The 22,577-nt window shown below is 43.9% G+C and overlaps 1 protein-coding gene and 1 long non-coding RNA gene across 17 annotated transcripts in view; one reads left to right on the top strand and one right to left on the bottom strand.

Moving 5' to 3' along the window:
* LOC149974398 (uncharacterized) overlaps window positions 1-22,577 on the bottom strand; it is a 270,502-nt gene that overhangs the window by 128,915 nt on the left and 119,010 nt on the right. The window lies entirely within an intron of this gene.
* Window positions 19,512-22,577, top strand: part of cacna1g (calcium voltage-gated channel subunit alpha1 G) — a 199,397-nt gene continuing 196,331 nt past the window's right edge. For all 16 annotated transcript variants that reach the window (XM_090212291.1, XM_036956460.2, XM_090212290.1 and 13 more), the window contains exon 1: window positions 19,512-20,471. In XM_090212291.1, the coding sequence (XP_090068417.1) occupies window positions 20,379-20,471 (93 nt within the window). In that variant the 5' untranslated portion in view covers window positions 19,512-20,378. The remainder of the gene's footprint in view (window positions 20,472-22,577) is intronic.

Here is a 22,577-nt window from a genome sequence, read left to right as displayed (position 1 = left end):
TAGAGGGAGGGAGAGAGGGAGGGAAAGACGGAGGGAGAGAGGGCTGGCTAGAGGGAGGGAGAGATGGATGGCTAGAGGGAGGGAGAGAGGGAGGGAAAGAGGGATGGCTAGAGGGAGGGAAAGAGGGATGGCTAGAGGGAGGGAGAGAGGGATGGCTTGAGGGAGGGAGAGAGGAATGGAGAGAGGGAGGGAAAGAGGGATTGCTAGAGGGAGGGAAAGTGGGCTGGCTAGAGGGAGGGAGAGAGGGATGGCTAGAGGGAGGGAAAGAGGGATGGCTAGAGGGAGGGAGAGAGGGCTGGCTAGAGGGAGGGAGAGAGGGATGGCTAGAGGGAGGGAAAGAGGGAGGGAGAGAGGGCTGGCTAGAGGGAGGGAGAGAGGGATGGCTAGAGGGAGGGAGAGAGGGATGGCTAGAGGGAGGGAAAGAGGGATGGCTAGAGGGAGGGAAAGAGGGATGGCTAGAGGGAGGGAGAGAGGGATGGCTAGAGGGAGGGAGAGAGGGATGGCTAGAGGGAGGGAAAGACGGAGGGAGAGAGGGCTGGCTAGAGGGAGGGAGAGATGGATGGCTAGAGGGAGGGAGAGAGGGAGGGAAAGAGGGATGGCTAGAGGGAGGGAAAGAGGGATGGCTAGAGGGAGGGAAAGAGGGATGGCTAGAGGGAGGGAGAGAGGGATGGCTAGAGGGAGGGAGAGAGGGAGGGAAAGAGGGATGGCTAGAGGGAGGGAAAGTGGGCTGGCTAGAGGGAGGGAGAGAGGGATGGCTAGAGGGAGGGAGAGAGGGCTGGCTAGAGGGAGGGAGAGAGGGAGGGAAAGAGGGCTGGCTAGAGGGAGGGAGAGAGGGATGGCTAATGGTAGGGAGAGAGGGATGGCTAGAGGGAGGGAGAGAGGGAGGGAAAGAGGGATGGCTAGAGTGAGGGGAAGAGGGCTGGCTAGAGGGAGGGAGAGAGGGATGGCTAGAGGGAGGGAGAGAGGGCTGGCTAGAGGGAGGGAGAGAGGGAGGGAAAGAGGGCTGGCTAGAGGGAGGGAGAGAGGGATGGCTAGAGGGAGGGAAATAGGGATGGCTAGAGGGAGGGAGAAAGGGCTGGCTAGAGGGAGGGAGAGAGGGAGGGAAAGAGGGATGGCTAGAGGGGAGGGAGAGAGGGATGGCTAGAGGGAGGGAGAGAGGGATGGGAGAGAGGGATGGCTAGAGGGAGGGAGAGAGGGATGGCTAGAGGGAGGGAAAGAGGGATGGCTAGAGGGAGGGAGGGAGGGAGGGATGGCTAGAGGGGAGGGAGAGAGGGATGGCGAGAGAGATGAAGACTATCACTCACTTGCAGGCAATAGGGATACGTATCACTCCTGAATCACACTCTGTGTGTGTGTGTGTGTGCGTGTGCGTGTGTGCGTGTGTGCGTGTGTGTGTGTGTGTGAGTGTGTTCTTTGCTTTGCTTATTTTCTGCATTAAAGAGGGACATTGCATTCAGATCAATTATTTTACTCTTTCTGTCTTTTCCTCCTCTTTCTCTTTCTGATGACCCTTGCTCCCTCTTTGTCTCTGATTCCTCCTCAATGTTTTTCTGCCTCTTCTCTCTTGCCTCCTTATCACGTTTTCTACCTCCTCCCTCCTTGTCCCCAGCAGTGTCAGTAGTGTGGGTGGACTGGTCCATTGGGGGCTTTGTGGGGGAGTTAGGATGGGGTTTGGACACACACACACACACACACACACACACACACACACACACACACACACACACACACACACACACACACACACACACACACACACACACACACAAACACACCACACACATATCTGTTCCTGTGGGTTGGCAGTTGTCTCATGGTTCTATATTGGCAGCAGAGTGTCTGTCACAGAGAAAGTAACACCACATCTGTCATCCTAATTGACAGAGAGGTGCTGGGCAGCGTTTGTTTTTTGTGTGTCCGTGGGCTATTTCAGTATGGTGTTAGCAGGGTGTTGATGTCTCCTAGTGCTCTTTAAGTACCGTGACACTGGTGTGTGTGTCCGTGTCTGTGTGTGTCTCGGGTGTGAAATCATTTTGTTAAGTGTTGACCAATGGTGCGTTCTGAAGGAGCCAGCACACATGCTGTGAATGACTGTTTTGGTGTGTGTACCAGTTGATCTGTGTTATTATAATAGAACCCTATACATATGTAAGCTCTCTGTGTACTCTTGATTATGAAGGTATTGGGTTGCACACTACAGTGTGAAGTGTGATCGAAGTGCTCTGAGTAAGGCTGTAAGTGCTATTCGACAGGTCTCAGAACTCATTATGACCGACGACTGTAAGTAGCTTTTAAGTGATTGATTTATGGTTGATTTGTGGTCAATAATTTGATCACCCTCTTGCAGGGGAACTTTCATGCAATGCAGGACAAACTTGTGGTGTATTTGAAGTTTAAAAAGGCTTCTGAAGTTTGTAATTTCCACTTTGAAAATTCAGACTTGAATTTCCCTTCCAAAAAAATGTCCATCATTTTCCTACTGTAGCAAACAGGCACAAATTAAAATTCTACACCTGCACTTGAGTAGGGGTTGTGGTCTTGGCTCTTAACGTGCTCCTTTTGGCCTCCGAGTGGCGCAGTGGTCTAAGGCACTGCATCTCAGTGCTAGAGGCGTCACCACAGACCCTGGTTCAATTCCAGGCTGTATCACAACCAGCCGTGATTGGGTGGCGCACAATTGGGACAGCGTCGTCCAGGTTTGGCCGGGGTGAACAGTCCTCGTAAATAAGAATTTGCTTTTAACTGACTTGCCTAGTCAAATAAAGGTGAAAGAAAACAAATGAAGGTGTCAGTTGGGAGTGCATGGAAAGGACAATATATAACCGGGTATTTGCCATGCAGCATATCATAGTGGGCCTATCATCGAAAAGGCTGAAATTTACATTTTTTATTGAATAGAAAAATCAGTATATATATATATATATATATACAGTATATATATATATATACACCTCATTTTCACCAGCTCATCCCCCTTACCGAAGCATTTTCTCTCTGTGCTCTCTCTGCTTTTCTCTGTAGGAGAGAGAGAGATCATCTAAGAATTGCACTAGGTAACATTTCCATGAGCAACAACATGAATCTTTAAATACCATGTGTTATTGATATGGCCATAATCTTACCCTACTGTAAGATGTACACTGTATATCTCTGCAGGTTACAATACAGATAAACAGCACTTTGATTAAATCTTCATCAGCACTCATTGACGATGCGTTTAGTAGAACGCTCAATATGGCATTAGTCCAAAACGAACGTTCAAAACAATATTGTGAGGAAACATGCAACTAATGAATAGCTGTATTGTAACCTCTACTACTATATCTCTGTATTGTGACCTATACTACTATATCTCTGTGTTGTAACCTATACTACTATATCTCTGTATTGTAACCTATACTACTATATCTCTGTATTGGGACCTCTACTACTATATATCTGTATTGCAACCTCTACTACTATATCTCTGTATTGTAACCTGGGCAGTAAACGTTATATTCCCTTCTGTATACTGCACTGCGGTGATTATGTACATTTGCATTGGCACAGCTACCTTTCCACTCTACACAAACATGTCTTCTTAGCCTACGAATTTGGAAAACATATTATGAATGATTTTGTCAAGGGACGGCGTGAAAACATTTTTTTTAGTGATACATTAAGCCGTCACAATACTTAAATTGAAGAGAATAGAATAGCATTTCATTTTTTTTTGCTGTCTCCCAGATATGTACAGCACCAGTCAAAGGTTTGGACACACCTATTCATTCCAGGGTTTTTCTATATTGTAGAATAATAGTGAAGACATGAAAACTATGAAATAACACATATGGAATCAGGTAGTAACCAAAATAGTGTGAAACAAATCAAAATATATTTTATATTTGAAATTCTTCAAAGTAGCCGCCTTGACAGCTTTGCACACTCTTGGCATTCTCTCAGCCAGCTTCATGAGGTGGTCACCTGGAATGCATTTCAATTAACAGGTGTGCCTTGTTAAAAGTTAATTTGGGGAATTTCTTAACTTCATAATGCATTTGCGCCAATCAGTTGTGTTGTGACAAGGTAGAGGTGGTACAAAGAAGATTGCCCTATTTGGTAAAAGACCAAGTCCTTATTATGGTAAGAAAATCTCAAATAAGCAAAGAGAAATGACAGTCCATCATTACTTTAAGACATGAAGGTCAGTATTGAAGGAATTTGATTCCTCTGTTTTAATTTCCAATTAAAATTAAACACTGTCAATTCATAAGAATTTGTAAGACCCTTATTTTATAGAAATAGACAGAGCCCGGTCTTAAAGTCAAACAGCAGCCTTTATTCACGAGAGTACTGAATACTATACAGTTTTACCACAGGTTATAAACTGAAAATAACGTCCTTAGTTCCAGCCCCAACCCGTGCCATCTCCGTTCCAGTACAAAGGTTGTATCTCAAGCCTTCCCACATCCGTCTCCCTACCAATTTAATATAATTTACGAGTCAAGGTTTTCTTGTGTAGATAAGCATTCTAGCCAGTCTGATTCATTTGTACCAAGGAACAGACAGTCATTGTTCTAACTCTTGACCACATTCACACACATTATATTCAGTACTAGCATCAAGAAATAAAACTCATACATTTACAGCAACATAATAGTGTTCTGATTAGTACATATACAGTAACATAATAGTATTCTGATTAGTACATCCTGATTTAAATGTATACATAATTAGTCATTATAGATAAAAATTCCCTTAACAGTCAGTCAATAGGGAAAATCAAGAACTTCTAAAGTATCTTCAAGTGCAGTCGCAATAAACATCAAGTACTATGATGAAACTGGCTCTCATGAGGACTGCCACAGGAAAGGAAGACACAGAGTTACCTCTGCTGCAGAGGATAAGTTCATTAGAATTAACTGCACCTCAGATTGCAGCCCAAATAAATGCTTCACATAGTTCTAGTAACAGACACATCTCAACATCAACTGTTCAGAGGAGACAGATGAAGGAGGCCTTCATAGTCGAAGAAGAAACCACTACTAAAGGACATCAATAAGACAGACTTGCTTGGGCCAAGAAAATGAGCAATGGACATTAGACCGGTGGAAATCTGCCCTTTGGTTTTATGAGTCAAAATTTGAGATTTTTGGTTCCAACCGCCGTGTCTTTGTGAGACGCAGAGTAGGTGAACGGAGGGTATCGCATGTGTGGTTCTCATCGTGAAGCATGGAGGAGGTGTGATGATGTGCTTTGCTGGTGACACTGTGATTTATTTAGAATTCAAGGCACACTTAACCAGCATGGCTACCACAGCATTCTGCAGTGATACGCCATCCCATCTGGTTTGTGCTTAGTGGGACTATCATTTGTTTTTCAACAGGACTAGGAGCCAACACATCTCCAAGCTGTGTAAGGGCCAATCTCCTGACCTCAACCCAATTGAGATGGCTTGGGATGAGTTGGACCGCAGAGTGAAGGAAAAGCAGCCAACAAGTGCTCAGCATATGTGGGAACTCCTTCAAGACTGTTGGAAAAGCATTCCAGGTGAAGCTGGTTGAGAGAATGCCAAGAGTGTGCACAGCTATCCTCAAGGCAAAGGGTGGCTACTTTGAAGAATCTAAAATCATGATCATGATTTCATGATTTCATATGTGTTATTTCATAGTTTTGATGTCTTCACTATTATTATACAATGTAGAAAATAGTAAAATAAAGAAAAACCCTTGAATGAGTAGGTGTGTCCAAACTTTTGACTGGTACTGTATATATCCAAAAAGATGACTGCAAAAAAAGCACTCGAAAGCAGCTGGATGATCATCAAGGGTCTTGGAAGAATGTTCTATGGACAGATGAGTCAAAGTATAACTTTTTGGAACGGCATGGGTCCCATTATTCTTGGCAAAAACCAAACTCTGAATTCCACTGTAAGAACCTTATACCGATGGTGAGGGTTGTGGGATGGTTTGGGGATGCTTTGCTACCTCAGTACCTAGACATCTTGCCTTAATAGAATGAACCATGAATTCGGCTCTGTATCAGATAATTCTACAGAATGTCAGGCCGCCCGTTTTTGAGCTGAAGCTGAAGCGAAACTGTGTCATGCAGCAAGACAATGATCCAAAACACACAAGGGTCAAGTCTAAATGAAAATGATTCAAAAGCAACACATTTGAAGATTTTGAATGCCTAGTCAAAGTCCGGACTTAATCCCAATTGAGATGTGGCAGGACTTGAAACAAGCAGTTAATGCTTGAAAACCCCAAAATGTTGCTGAGTTAAAGCAGTTCTGCATGGAAGAGTGGGCCAGAATTCCTCCACAGTGATGTAAGAGACTGATCAACATCTACAGGAAGCATTCGGTTGCAGTCATTGCAGCTAAAGATGGCACAACCAATTATTGAGTGTAAAGGGGCAATACATTTTTTTCACACAGGGGAATTGGGTGTTCCATACATTTTTTTTATTATCATTAAATATGTAAAGTAAGTATCAATTTAGTTTATTTGTCAACTCAGGTTCCCTTTATCTAATAATAGCTTTTGGTTGAAGATCTGATAACGTTCAGGATCAAAAATAGAGAAAATTGAGAAAATCAGAAAGGGGACAAATTCTTTTTCACGGCACTATATACAGTATATATAATCTTCATAGACAGACATTGTCAGTAGAATGGCCTTACTACTTCAATGAAAAACCCAAACAAATGAACCAAAATATCCTTCAGAAATACTTAGTTATTGTTCAGTCAGTGTCTCAACTCTTCAAACAACAGCTATGGACAAGTATGTCACACAAAGTATGCAATTTTAAATTAAATTAAATAAATAATTAGTAAGTGTACTGTCATGTACTAATAACTACTAAACAAAATAACAAATATCATACTATACACCAGGGGTTCTCAAACAGGGTAGGTGGACCCCTAGGGGTCCCTGGTGTAGTGGCAAGGGGTCCATGAAATAAAAAAGTGTAATGAACGTATTCAGCAGCACAAGGATTCCACTAACTTTACATCTAATATAGAGGGGGTGGAGGTCCCTGAGGACCACTCAAAACCTTGCCTGCCTTTCCTCAAAATATGCAGGGGTTCCAGTTCTCAAAAAAGGTTGAGAACCACTGCTATACACACTACTGAACAAAAGAACTGAACCTATGTTTGAGGGTTTCAATGGATCCAACAAATTGCTGGCAGATATTTTTATTCAAGACTGTCCAGCCTGTCTTTATGTACATTACAGACAAAATTCTGATCAGCACCTCAACTTGGTCAACCAACCCCCGCACCTTCACTGGAAGCCTCCTGAGGACCTCTGCTGCCTCTCAACTGCTGCTGCAGGGGTATTTGTTGCGAAAGAGAGGCAACTGCACTGAAAGAGAATATATTTTCAGCTCAGGGTACTGATCTAGAGACTCATCCAACTCCCCCATGAGAAGCACTCTTTCCAACTTTTACAGAATGTTTAGACTGTCCTGGTCAAAACGGTCGCCAAACTGAACCTCCACACCATCCAACACAAAAATTCTGCCCTATAGTGATCCACTGCTTTGCCAGTAAATCGTCTTGAGTGTGTCTCAATGGATTCAATCAATGTTGTTGCTTTCTCATACAGTGCAAGGTAGCTTTCGTCATTTCTGCTGTTTACCCCACGCGCTGGATAACTGGACACTGATTGGATTCAGCTGATGTGCTGTTACAGTTACACAGTGGCGGTGAGTTTGGCAGTTTTGATGTGCTGTGAATTTTACAATGGCTTTTCTCCAGTTCCTAAATCCTGAACTAATGAAGGCAGCATCCGCTCTTTGGCCAAACGATGGCTGACTTGAAAACCCTTGGCTACAGTGAAAACCCAAAACTCCTTTTACTGATGGATTATAATGTAGCCAGGGGATATCGCAAAACCATCTCTCTTGAAACGTCAACACTGTTGGCAAGAGTTTGCAGTTCTTTAAATTGTGGGTGTGGCTGATATGGTTTTGTGCCATCACTGAGGTAACTGGACAATGCTGTGCCACTGTCCCCTATACTGGTGCAGCTGGCAACAAGGTTGACACCTGGTCCTGCCGTGGCTGTGACACTGTCCCCTATACTGGTGCAGCTGGCAACAAGGTTGACACCTGGTCATGCCGTGGCTGTGACACTGTCCTCTGAAGTCTCTCTCCCTGGCTCTTTCCCTTTCACCACCCTCACTGCCTCACAGTCTGTCTCCTAGAAAATAAATAAGGTGTTTGCCATGCTCCTAACTACCAGTACCCAAAACTACACAATTAATCACAACAGCAATACCATTGCCTTAAACAAATCTTAGTTCAGTCACCAGTTTAAGTTGAGAGTGGGGGTATCCATGGCATTTTCCAATTATGTCCCTATTTTACAAATGTAGAACCTTTCATAATGTTGCCAAACAAAGACTCAACAAACTCACCTGAGACTTCCTGTCTCTGCCAGTCTGTCCCTGCCCACCTGTCCCTGCCAGTCTGTCTCTGCCAGTCTGTCCCTGTCCACCTGTCTCTGCCAGTCTGTCCCTGCCCATCTGTCCCCAGCTCTACTGTCTGTGTGCCCTCTGTTGCCTGATCTGCCTAATGGCATCATTGTGAAACATTTCCATTAGCATTTCACTTCTTTCTAATGAACATTTGATCAACTAGTCTTAGGCTACTAGGGTTCTTACTTTTTTCTGACATTTTTCTACCTGGCTGGCTAGCTGCACACACACACACACACACACACACACACACACACACACACACACACACACACACACACACACACAGTGTGTAGGTTATTTACAGTAGGAGATGGGCATCTATCATCTTATCTTCTATCATTCTATATGGGCTTCGATCTAAAAGGTAGCTAGCAAATGTGAAACGGATTGCAGTGACAAGAGTTGACAGCTGTGTGAGTTCACCATTTACACAACATATGCTGCAACCTTTTTTAATTTTAATATAGTTTGTTTCATATTGGCTGGCTTCCAGCAATAGCTCAATTTGCAAAGCAAGCGAGCAACAATTCCGTTTCTGTGGTGTTTGCTATAATCTTTGCTATTGTCAGTTTACTCCAAGATCAGCACACGTGCTTCAAAGTTCCATAGCGACAATTTAGTTTTTGCAACGAGACCATTAAAGATATTTACGACAATGGTAGAAGAGAGTGTAGTTCTGTTCAGTTGGGAGTTCAGTTTATCGCTAACCTTATCACAGGGACTTTGAAGCACTACAGCTGCATGCTGATCTTGGAATAAACTGACGATAGCAAGATTCCATCTTTGACGACGCCACATAAATGGAATAGGTACCAGCTAGCTTGATAGTCAATGTTTGCCTGCTAGCTCTGCAAATTCAGCTAGTGTGTGTGTGAACCCTGCCAACATAAAAATACAAATAAAACATTGCTATGGCTCGATTGACTGGATTAACCTCATGTCAGTTACGTGCATTGAGTGCCTTTCAGAAAGTAGATACGAACTCTCTGTTACCTGCCAGATAAGGAACTGGCAGTGGATCAAACCATTGTGAGGCAAAGGGCGGGGGATCGCAATCTTTTGAAACTTAAAAACACGCTATTAAATGTGTATAATCAGCACAAGTGCTTTCATTGCGTATTATTCATATTATTGAAATGACATAGTTATGTTTACAGTGATAAATTGGGGGGGACAAATCATATTTTTCGTGTCCGCCCCGTCCCCCCTGGGATTTCCGCCTATGGATATAGGGTACACTGTTTGGAGATTAGAATAGATCAATACAGTAGAATGGCCGACCCTGTTTTTAATTCACAATTGGTGATTTACATACTTCTACATTGTTCGCTTCCCCTCACTCATCAACTCCCCCATTCATCCCCTTTCTCACCCATCATATTTTAGTTAATTCATTTAATCTGTTGTTGAGCGTGTGAAATTTATTTCGGTATAGTTTAGGTTCCGTTTCGAGGAATCTAAACTACTCTCGGGGTGACTGTCAGCTGAGCACTGCACATTCAACTGTCAGGAGAAGGATGGGCAATGGGGGGGAAACCATTCACAAAATGACATGCCCTCCTAAAACTGGTTATAACTGCAGTTGTGTTTGTGATATTAAGATTCTAACACCGACACTGTGTTATATAGACTTATTTTGGAAAAGTCTAGAACGGAAGCGGGCAAGACAAAAAAAAAAGTACTTTTTTTTGCTTTAATTCAGAGCTGCTTTAGTGTTAAACTAGATGATTTTTGTTTGGCGGCATACATTTTCAGTGAAAAATGGTTATAAATGGAATTGACCATATAAAGACTATTTACCTGAGATATTAAACCTTTACTAAATAAATACATTACCATATCCTGAGAGCTGGAGAGAGCTGTTTGCTCACATCCAGTCAGAACATGGCGGCAGGCGGCAGGTAGCCTAGTGGTTAAGAGCGTTGGTCCAGTAACCGAAAGGTTGCTGGTTCCAATCCCTGAGCATACAAGGCGGACAAATCTGCTGTTCAGCCTTTGAGCAAGGCAGTTAACCCCCAGCAACTATTGCTCTTTGGGCACCAATAACATGGATGTTGATTAAGGCAACCCCCCCCCCCACTCTGATTCAGAGTGGAAGGGTAAAATGTGGAAGACACATTTTGGTGGAATGCATTCAGTTGTGCAACTAACCAGGTATCCCCAATCCCAAAAATAATATCTCCCCTGTTCTCTCTTGGGTTTACCCACCCTATCTTACAGATGTCCAGACAGATAGGCACACGGACACACACACACACCTCTGCTGCGGACTGTCGGTTGCTAAGAAATGCTGTTTCCGGAGTCCTGGACTCAGCTGAGCATCCCAAGGTCTCCAGCACAGTCACATCTCTACCACCGTGGAGTCGATCACCTTGACGATAAGGCCGTGCTGTCCTGTTGGTACACTACTACACATCACTTCAATTTAGCCTGGCTGGGCTGCAGTCAAACTGTAATTCCACATAGCTCCAACAATCCTAAAACATGAGGCAAATCAGGGTGAGAGAAAAAAACAATAAACTCAATGTTTGTCCACCGTGTAACGCTTCTTTAAGTGAGGAGAGAAGAAGAGTGAGACTGCACGCATGTAAAGAGAGAGACAAAGAGAGAGCGACTGCACGGTTGGGCGCACCAGGCTATTTAAGGCACTGGAGATGATGGGACTATTAGTTACATGGACTCAGCCATTGTCTGGCTTTATGGCGTAACATTCGGTATTTACCCTTAAAGCACAGAGCATAGAAGCACAGGTGGGTGACTTTGTTCTGTTGAGAGGAGGACTGGGAGAAGTGATGAGGCAGAGGAGGGAGAGAATAGCAGATTATAATGTGTGACCATGCTGGATTATCTGAGACTGGGTCCAGGTGTACAGTGACTTGCGCATTTACGGCGTCTCTTTGAAGCTATAGTAACGACACTGCTTTCCATAACACTCTAAAACACAGCAAGCATATACACTGAATGGTAACGTTGTGATGCGAGTGTGGAATAAAATCGACTGCAGTTTGATGTTCCTCACCTCTCGAGAGGTAGGTCGTCGCACTTCCTCTCAGTCGACTTCCTCTCCAGAGAGCATTCCAGGGGTGAACTAGCTGTCCGTCTGGAATGAGGAAAGCAGAGCGTCTAAAATAATATGTTTGAAAACAGTGTTTGAAGAGAGAGATTTAATGATGTAGCACATAGCAGTGCGGACATCAGAGAACTTCAAAGTTACAACTTCTTACACTTTGTCCTGTGTGTTTAACATTGAGGTCTGCACCTGTCTCTTTCTCTTTTACACACACACACACACACACACACACACACACACACATACACACACGCACACACAGTAAATCTTTCATGAGAATACTCCCGCCTTTTCTCTCCTCTCTCTTCTATCTCTCTTTTCATTCTGACACGTTCACAGCTTTCCCCCCAAGCGGGTTCATCTCTGTCAATCCCTTCACAGAAAGATGGGGAGACGCTGGCGGAGACAGAAAGTGAGAGAAAATGTTTGAGAGAGAGATGTGAGAGAGCTTTGAGAAGTTTTGAGCGGCGTAGAAGGGGTGGAGAGGGAGGAAAGGAGAGGTGGAGAGGGAGGAAAGGAGAGGTAGGGAGGGGAAGAGATAAGGGTATGTGCGGGGGGAGGTTGTTTCTGGCCTTTTCAGGAACTTTTCCCTGCAGTTCTACCTGCGGGTTTAAGGTGTGTGTTTCTGAAGCTTTGAAAAGTTTGGCCTCTGAGGTACAGAGTGTGCATACATACTGCATACTATACTATATCAGAGAGAGAGAAAGAGAGAGAGAGCGATACAGACAGAGAGAGAAGAGATATTAAAGAGAGCGATGGCAGCAGCCCTCTTGACTGTTTTCGGAGGCCATTTTGTAATCGCCTCGGCAACGATTTCCTGTCCAGAAACATTAGACTGTGAACAGCTCCAATTAAACCACAGTTCCACGATTTCATTCTAACTCCTCTCTCTGAGAAACAAAGGTGACAAAACACTAAATCCTCATTTGCCACCTCTCGTAGTTCTCTCCTCTTCCCTCTCTGCCTTTCCCCATCCCTCTCTCCCCGCTCCCTCTCTGCCTCTCCTCTCCCAATCTCTCTCTACCTCTCCTCTCCCCATCTCTTTCTCCTCCTATCACTTTCTGAGGGATTGAATGTGAACAGGGCCTCTCTCTAGTCACATCTCCCCCTTCCTCGCTCCCCTTCTCTCTCCATACATACCATCCCTCCCTCCCTACCTATTCTCCTCTCCTCTCCTCCACTTTCATCTCCTCCATGTGTTACAGTCTACTGCTTTCATCTCTCTCCTCCCCCCATGTTCCAACCCAAACTCCCAGCCTGCCCTTTTCAGGAAGTTCTAGACAGACAGACACAGGTTTTTAAAAAGTGTACCCAATGTGTCGTGACTTCACAGCCCAGTGGTTCCGGCTATTCACACGGATTGGCTATTGAATGTCACCACACTTGTCTCCTCCCCACCTGTCCGTCAAACCAGGGGAGGATGTCATGTTTTCACTGACTCGTTCAAAGAGGGGACAGATGAGAAAATAGGGTGAGGTGTGAGGGAGGATAGTGAGAAGAGCCTGAGGATAGGTAGACAGAAGAGAGAGGGAGAGAGCGAAAAGGGAGGAGAGAGGGGAGCGAAAAGTCGATGTTTCTTTTTGAGGAGATAACTGTAGTCTTGCAGCGTGAAGTACTCTGATCCTGAATCATTGAGATCAATCTCAATATGTTTTTCTCTCAGTTTAGAGTGGTCATGTTTGATTCAGGATCAGAGTACGTCACGCTGCAAGACTACAGAGAGAGAAACAACAAGATGAGTGAAAGAGAGTAGTCTCCTTTTGAACAGCTAAGGAAGGCTTGACACTGACTAAAGTCTGTCAGAATAAAATGTTTAAATGATAGAGCTGACTGAGCGAGGGCTTTTTTTGTTGTTGTTTATGGAAGAAGTGCGTTTACGAGAACTCATGCACAGAGAAAGAACAACACTGTGAGTGAAAACAGCATTTCACCCCTAGTGATATGAAAGCTTACCCAAACCCTTAATCTAAAGTTTCTTCTCCATCACATTCTATAGTCATGTTTCTCTCTCTCTTGCTCTATCGTTCTTTCCTTCTCCCTCTCTCTTTTTTTCCTCTCTCTCTCCCTCTCTCTCTCTCTCCCTCCGTCTCTCTGTTGTTTCTCAGGAATGTATGGACTTGTTGTTTGTGTCCTAGTGTGTGAGTTCTATCATTAGAGAGCGAAGGAAGGAGAGATGGATGGAGGGAAGGACATTAAGGGCTTTAAAATGGTTTTCCCTCATTGAAGGACTAGGCATTGGCTTTGAGAAAGGTGTGTGTGTGTGGTGTGTCTGAGGGGACCCCGATGAAGGAAGAATGCTGTACAAGAATACACTGGAAGGTGTTGACGAATGTTTGATCCTGCTTTCTCTGACGAGGCTGTGTATGTGTGTGTGTGTGTGTGTGTGTGTGTGGTGACAGCTCTTGCCGTCAGAGAGGGTTTTTGACAGAGCATATCCCTGTGTGTCTGATCTAATTGAAAACATCCCTCAGGGCTTCATCATTTGTTTATGTGCTGACACCATCAAGGTGTTTCTCTGTGTGTGTCATTTTCAAGCACACACACTTTTCTGTTTAATTACGACTCCGAAACTGAAGAGGGGGAGTAACGAAGGGAGGGAGGGAAGGGAGGAGAGAAGGGCAGTTTTTAATAAGTAATTATCGATTAGATTAGTCATTTTTAATGTTTTGTTTTCTTCTTTTATCTCTCGCTGCCTCCCTGTATAACATTTCTTCTGTGAGTATAACGTCTGTACTGTGGAGTAGGACGTTCGTAGAAACCAGGGATGGGCAACTTTGACGGTGGTGGGGGCCAGAAAAATGATCCCTAGTTTCCCACTTGGGAAGTATCAGAATCAACCAATAGGAAGCTCTACACACACAATTTTAACTTGGATGTTCCGCGTTTCCGATAGCACGTGAAAGGTGAGTTATACACCTGTATTGCTCTGGTGCTGTCCAACTGTAAAAATGTGGTAGGTTGGTTTGCTGGTCTACCCATCTCTCTTTCTGTCCACCGTTAGAGCTGTAATAGAAATGAGTGTGTGTCAACCCATCGCCATTGATCAACTGCTGATTAGCCAGACAATATGTACATTATTAATGGGAGTGTGTGTATGTGTGTCCAGTATTAATGTATCTATCTGTGTACATTATTCATTTGTCCCTACTCTGTCTGTCAGTGTTTCCATTATGAATGAAGATAGTCACCAGGCCAGATGCCAGTGGTGACATAGTGACACCACACAGTCCATCGCTAGCCCAAGAGGGGAAAGTTGCTCTGTTTAGAAAGTTACAACTATTAAGTATGAAAAGTATTCCACGTAGAATACAAGTGTATGTAGCGAATTGCCGTAGGGTTGCAGTTTGGTGTGTGTGTGTGTGTATGTATTTACCTGCTGTGTGTGTGTGTGTGTGTGTGTGTGTGTGTGTGTGTGTGTGTGTGTGTGTGTGTGTGTATAAAGCGAGTGATGTAGTATAATTTCCTTGTCAAACCATGATAACAATACAGTCACGGGTGTCTAGTCTCTTTGTTCTGCATTTCCCTCAGTTACGGTAACCAGGGCTGGCTGTTGCCGCCAGGCACTCTTATAGTTCTTTGTTTCCTGTTTGATGATGATGCATTTCCTCTCTTCCTGTTCTTTGGTGTGTTGCGTTTAATTGAATCCCTTTGGTGTATCATTATGTATGCGAGTAACAGTGTTTCCTTTGGATGTAGGAAAAACAGTGTTTCCTTTGGATGTAGGAAAAACAGTGTTTCCTTTGGATGTAGGAAAAACAGTGTTTCCTTTGGATGTAGGAAAAACAGTGTTTCCTTTGTATGTAGGAAAAACAGTGTTTCCCTTGGATGTAGGAAAAACAATGTTTCCTTTGGATGTAGGAAAAACAGTGTTTCCTTTGGATGTAGGAAAAACAGTGTTTCCTTTGGATGTAGGAAAAACAGTGTTTCCTTTGGATGTAGGAAAAACAGTGTTTCCTTTCGTATTTAGACCTGCGCTCTAGGTAGATGTTTCCCATCGGAACCGAATCTAAGATCAACTCATCTTCCCTCAAACCCAGCCTGAACCATTAAGGTGAAAAACACAAAACTGCCTATAGATCAGTGTCTTCATCCCACGCCGAGCACTGCACCTGCTGTGGACCCAGTCTGACCCCAGTGCATTGTGGGTTGGTGTGATGGACGACTGGGCGTTCTCTAATGGGATTTAAAAAATGACAGGTCGTTTGTCCTAACACAGCAAGGGCACACGCACGCACACTGGGATGACAAACGGTGTTGGTGTTTAACACAGTTAACTGGGGTGAAGTGAGGTTACTGACTGTGTTGATCTATTATCTGTAGCTTTCACAGCGTGTTTGGGTGTGTCTTTATTATATCAGGCACAGGTTCGTCTGTGTTTATAAATGGCTGTTTACCTTCCATATTGATTGTGCTCACATCGTTGGCTTCAGATCATCCTCTAACCAGATTCAGAATGCTCAGGTGGTCAATAAAACATATGTCCAATACAACAAACTGTCTTTACTTTTAGAAGTGATTCTCTGACTGATTCTGTCTGTCTGTCTGTCTGTCTGTCTGTCGCCCGCTCTCTCTCTCTCTCTCGCCCGCTCTCTCTCTCTCTCGCCCGCTCTCATTCACTCTCTCTCAAAAGTTATCTGAGCAAGTCATTATTCAACACTGAATCTGTGTAGATTGTTCTTGTTTCCTTTAAGCTTTTTAATTATTTTTTTGACTAGATACATTGGGAAGGGCACTCAACATGTACAGCACTGACACAAATTACTGATGATTGGCTGAAATAAGTTGATAATAAGAAGAATGTGGGAGCTGTTTTGTTAGACTTCAGTGCAGCTTTTGAGATTATCAATCATAGTCTGCTGAATAAACATATGTGTTATGGCTTTATATCCTCTGCCATATCGTGTTTCGAGAGTTGCCTATCTAACAGAACACAGAGTGTGTTCTTTAATGGATGCCTCTCTAATGTAAATCAGGTCGAGTTAGGCATGCCTCAAGGTAGCTGTCTTGGCCCCTTACTTTTTTCAAATGTTACTATTGACCTACCGCTAGCCTTCAGTAAAGTGTGTTTATGTACCAGTGTGTCGATATACGAGCTCTTCCCGACTATAAAAATCTTGGTTGACCGAGAGCCGTCTGTTCTTTTGACCAATCAATTGGTTGAAATTTTAAAACGTGTATTTTTCCATATATGTTTTAATCGAATCAGCTATACCCACTGAGCTTTGCTGATGCTTTAAGCACACTGTTTGATTAAATAATTAAGACACACGGATGACTAGAGGGAGTCTGACCGCAATTGATTTTATTGTGCCTGGCTCAGACTTGCTGCACTGTGTAAATAATTTCTTTACAGCAAGTGACTGTGTGACTAGCACCCGTTGTCTTTCCTCCCTGCTGTAGCGACCACCACAATGAGCAAAGCTGTCATCATGGCAAATGGTTGCTACTTTAAAGAATCTCAAATATGAAATATATTTTGATTTGTTTAACACTTATTTGGTTACTACATGATTCCATATGTGCTATTTCATAGGTTTGATGTCTTCACTATTATTCTACAATGTAGAAAATAGTAAAAATAAAGAAAAACCCTGCTATGAGTAGATGTGTCCAAACTTTTGACTGGTACTGTATACTGAACAAAAATATAAATGCAACATGTAAAGTGTTGGTCCCATGTTTCATGAGCTGAAATAAAAGATCCCAGAAATGTTCCAAATGCACAAAAAGCTTATTTCTCTCCAACTTTGTGCACAACTCCAACTTTGCCAAGATAATCCATCCACTGACAGGTGTGTGTTACGCCCTGGCCATAGAGAGCCCTTGTTTCTCTATGGTGTAGCAGGTCAGGGTGTGACTAGGGGGTATTCCAGTTTATAATGTCTATGTTGTGTTCTAGTTTATATTTTCTATGTTGGTGTTTTGTATGATTCACAATTAGAGGCAGCTGGTAATCGTTGTCTCTAATTGGGGATCATATTTAAGTAGCTATTTTTCCCACCTGTGTTGGTGGGATATTGTTTTGTGGTTGTGCATGTGCACCACGTAGTCACATTTTGTTGTTCGTTTATTGATTTATTGTTTTTGCTTAAAGTTTCACTTTGAAATAAATATGTGGAACTCAACATCCGCTGCGCCTTGGTCCCGTTCTTACGACAACCGTGACAGTGTACCATATCAAGAAGCGAATTAAACAACATGATCATTACACAGGTGCATCTTGTGGTGGGGGCAATAAAAGGCCAATCTAAAATGTGCAGTTTTGTCACATGACACAATGCCACAGATGCCTTAAGTTTTGAGGGAGAGTGCAATAATCATGCTGACTGCAGGAATGTCCACCAGAGCTGATGCCAGATAATTGAATGATCATTTCTCTACCATAAGCCACCTCCAACGTTGTTTTCGAGAATTTGGCCTCCAGCCGGCCTCACAACCGCAGACCACGTGTAACCACGACAGCCCAGGGCCTCCACATCCGGCTTCTTCTCCTGCTGGATCGTCTGAGATCAGACACCCAGACAGCTGATGAAACTGTAATAAAACCCTTTTGTGTCGAAAAACAAATTCAGACATGTTGGGCCTGGCTCCCCAGTGTGTGGGCCTATGCCCTGCCCTCGCCCACTCATGGCTGCTCCTCTGTCTAGTCATGTGAAATCCATAGATCAGGGCCTAATGAATTTGTTTAAATTGACCGATTTCCTTATATGAACTGTAGCTCAATAAAATCGTTGAAATTGTTGCATGTTGCGTTTATATTTTTTTGTTCAGTATATGTGGATGATTTATATAAAGCCCGGCACAGTTAGGCTGTTGATTATAGACCTAATTAATTAAGGGTTTCCTCCTCATTTTCTTAGACAATTAAGGCAAGGGCTATTTTCACATCTCCTAACTCCGCTGCTGCCTCCACCACATTGTTCTCAACACCAATATGCTGGGAAACTTTGCTATTATGCACATAGCAACATGGTCTAGGGAGAGGCGCCAATTCAACAGCACACTGGTGTTTCAGAACCGTGGACAGCGACCGCTATCCATTTGTTATAAAATAGTCAAATTGCTATTAGTGTTGGACCATTGTTCTTATGTAATATAACCATATACATTTTCAGTAGCACATGTCTTACTGTGTACACTCATGACCCACTATTATACACACCAGCTACCACAGCAAATTAAAACCCTGCAACACTACCAAAACGATGCAGTCACTTTTAGAATGCTTTGGCCAGATATAAGTTTTTCCTAAATATATGGAAACTGCCATGGTCAAAACATATTGATGCAACGGTAGCTAAGATGGGGGGAGAAGTCTGTCCTGGAAAAGCACTGCTCTGTTTTCTTGACATCATAATCAATAGAACAAGTCCTACAGGCCTTAGTTTTATCACGCCTGGACTACTGGCCATGTGTATGGTCAAGGCGGCTGGCCCTTAAATGTACGCGGAGGGCTAATATCAATAAACATGAATGTCAATCTCTCCTGGCTCAAAGTAGAGGAGAGAGGGACTACGACCACTACTAGTCTTTGTGACATGTATTGATGTGTTGAAAGCTCCGAGCTGTCTGTTCAAACAGCGTGTCTAACACACAGCTCAGACACCGTTACCCCACGAGACATGTCACCAGAGGTCCCTTCACAAGTCCCTAACACACAGCTCAGACACCGTTACATACCCCACGAGACATGTCACCAGAGGTCCCTTCACAAGTCCCTAACACACAGCTCAGACACCGTGTCATACCCCACGAGACATGTCACCAGAGGTCCCTTCACAAGTCCCTAACACACAGCTCAGACACCGTTACATACCCCACGAGGCATGTCACCAGAGGTCCCTTCACAAGTCCCTAACACACAGCTCAGACACCGTTACATACCCCACGAGACATGTCACCAGAGGTCCCTTCACAAGTCCCTAACACACAGCTCAGACACCGTTACATACCCCACGAGACATGTCACCAGAGGTCCCTTCACAAGTCCCTAACACACAGCTCAGACACCGTTACCCCACGAGACATGTCACCAGAGGTCCCTTCACCAGTCCCTAACACACAGCTCAGACACTGTTACCCCACGAGACATGTTACCAGAGGTCCCTTCACAAGTCCCTAACACACAGCTCAGACACAGTTACTCCACGAGACATGTTACCAGAGGTCCCTTCACAAGTCCCTAACACACAGCTCAGACACAGTTACTCCATGAGACATGTCACCAGAGGTCCCTTCACAAGTCCCTAACACACAGCTCAGACACAGTTACTCCACGAGACATGTCACCAGAGGTCCCTTCACAAGTCCATAAGTCCAGTTCTGAGTCTGGGAAACGCACAGTACTACATAGAGCCATGACTACATGGAACTCTCTTCCACATCAAGTAACTCAAGCAAGCAGTAAAATCAGATTTTAAAAAATCAGATGAAACATCACCTCGTGGCACAACGCGGACGAACACACGCATACGCACACACTCTAACACATGCACTCAACACACACACACACAGTGTAATATTGTATTATTGTAGTATTGTACATTTTAAATTGTACATTTGTGATTGAGTGAAAATGTAATAATGTATTGTATTATTTTGTTTATGATGTAGGCTGTTGTTTTGTTGTGATGTAATTATTTTATTCCTGTTTGGACTCCAGGAAGTGTAGCTGCTGCCTTGGCAGGAGCTAATGGGGATCCTAATGAATGCAAAGTCCAAAATGCATACTCTAATTTCTGTGTCTTTTGTATTTTATGTAAGGCTGTGTATGATTCTAGCACCTCTCCATTGTGTTCCTTAACTCCCTATTCTCTACGTGGTTTGAACGAGCCTCCATGCTGGTGATCTTGTTGAACTGCGTCACCCTGGGGATGTTCCAACCCTGTGAGGACCACGACTGTGAGTCGGAACGTTGCAAGATCCTGGAGGTATATTCTTCATCTCTCCTTTTATCACTCCATCGCTCTCTATCTCTGTCTGGTTTTTTCTTTTGTGTCTCTCTCTGTCTCCCTCTCTCTTTCTTTCTCCTTCTCTCCCTCTCTTCATCTCTCTGATGTCAGACAGTGAGGTGCGTGCTATCACTGCAGATACATGTGCAGCCTAGAGATTCAACGCACTTTCATCCATTACATGGTCTCTCCATCCATCTCTCTCTTTCTGTTTCCCTTCTTCTTCGTCTCTCCCTCTGTCTCTCTCTCGCTCACTCTTTCTTCATCTCTCTGTTATGAGACATGTTATCACCCTTCACCGGGAGACAATATTCTCCCCTCCCCTCATGGCCTCCTGAGCCAAGTCTAGTTCTCTGAGTATTTGTGTGACCTTTCATGTGTCTGTGTGTGTGTGTGTGTGTGTGTGTGTGTGTGTGTGTGTGTGTGTGTGTGTGTGTTTACATTAATAATGCTGAGTGAACTTAAAGAGAACACTAATGATCAGACTGAGCTGTTGGAGAACAACATATTTAACTTCTACTCTGAGGTGTTCATTAGATGGACTGGCTACTAGCCTTACACTGCTGTTGGGCACACGTCCAGTTATGATCTTACCCGGAGTGTTTTCTCAGCAATACTTACAGACTGGTTAGTTCCGCCTCAACTTCCCCTTTAATTGATCATTAAGAGTTTTGGGAAAACGTATTACTTATGAGTAGTTGAAATAAGAATTGTGAGTCTGTGTGATTGAAACAAAAAGAAAGAGTGTGTGTGTGTGTGTGTGTGTGTGTGTGTCTGGTTGAAATAACATAGATAACAACATTCCAACTGAATATTCTTCGTATGAAAATATAGCCACTATGTATGCTAATTCTGCCTGTCAGAGCTCTGAATGAGATTATCGCAGGGTTCAAATACTGTCAGCTAGCATCTGTAGCCGAGACACACACACACACACACACACACACACACACACACACACACACACACACACACACACACACACACACACTCGTGTCTGAGTGTGTGTGAAGCTTTAGTGTGTGTGCGTGTCTCCTCCCATCTCCTCCTGATACACACACACACACACACAAACACACACACACACACACACACACACACACACACACACACACACACACACACACATGCACACACACATGCACACTCACACACACATGCAGGAGTATCTCTCCAAGTCAAACCCGGGAACAACGCAAGACTATTATTACAAGGCCTGTGACAATAGACTAACACATATAAAATATAAACTGCAGCTTGGATACACACACACACACACCTTCTTTAGACACACAGCAGAAGACCTTGATTTGCTTCTCTTTCCTCTCCCGTACACGTGTCTGAGTGTGTGTGAAGCTTTGGTGTGTGTGTCTCCTCCCATCTCCTCCTGATGCAGAGATAGAGGCTTCTCCAGCGCTCCTCGCCTGGGGTTCCTCAAAACACTCGCAATCACACACACACTCTGCAGTTCCCAGAAACCCTTCCTCTGCTACAGTAACATGGAATCAGGACAAATGTCACTAGTTCCATGTCGGAATGTGGCTCAATGCTCAATGCACTCCCACCTCCCCATTTCTGCCTGCAAAACCACTCAATCATTCCAACACACGTTCTACCTCCGGCATAGAGAGTGTGTGCACTGCACAGTATCTCGCAAGGTGCATATCTGTGTGGGTTGACTTACATAGGCAGCGGTTTGTCTGTGTGTGTGTGTCAGTCCTCTCTCTGCTTTGTGTATTGAATACTGCACCAAAGGCAGCATGGCTGGAGGGGAAAAGAGAGGGAGAGGAAAGAGAGGGAGTGGAGGTTAATCAGAGAAGCATTCTGAATGGGGTTCCAGTTTCATTCCTGCCCAGAGGGAGAGTATCTGTGTGGCTCCCTAAAGGACCCCGGGAAAGGATGTGATTGGCCTTTTGAACTTCCTATCGACTGTATTTTGCACTGCCTCCCACCCTTCTGATATCAATATATTAACAGAGCTGAATGGATTTACAGATAATCATCATTGTCTGAACCCCAGGGTCAGATGTTATAGTCAAGGCAGGTCAGGAATCAGCTGCTTTAATAAACCAGTATCATTATCAT

The sequence above is a fragment of the Oncorhynchus mykiss genome, chromosome 20 (assembly GCF_057628025.1).
Source record: "Oncorhynchus mykiss isolate SJ-2025 chromosome 20, ASM5762802v1, whole genome shotgun sequence".
Taxonomy (NCBI): Eukaryota; Metazoa; Chordata; class Actinopteri; order Salmoniformes; family Salmonidae; genus Oncorhynchus; species Oncorhynchus mykiss.
This window is presented reverse-complemented; position numbering and strand designations above follow the sequence as displayed.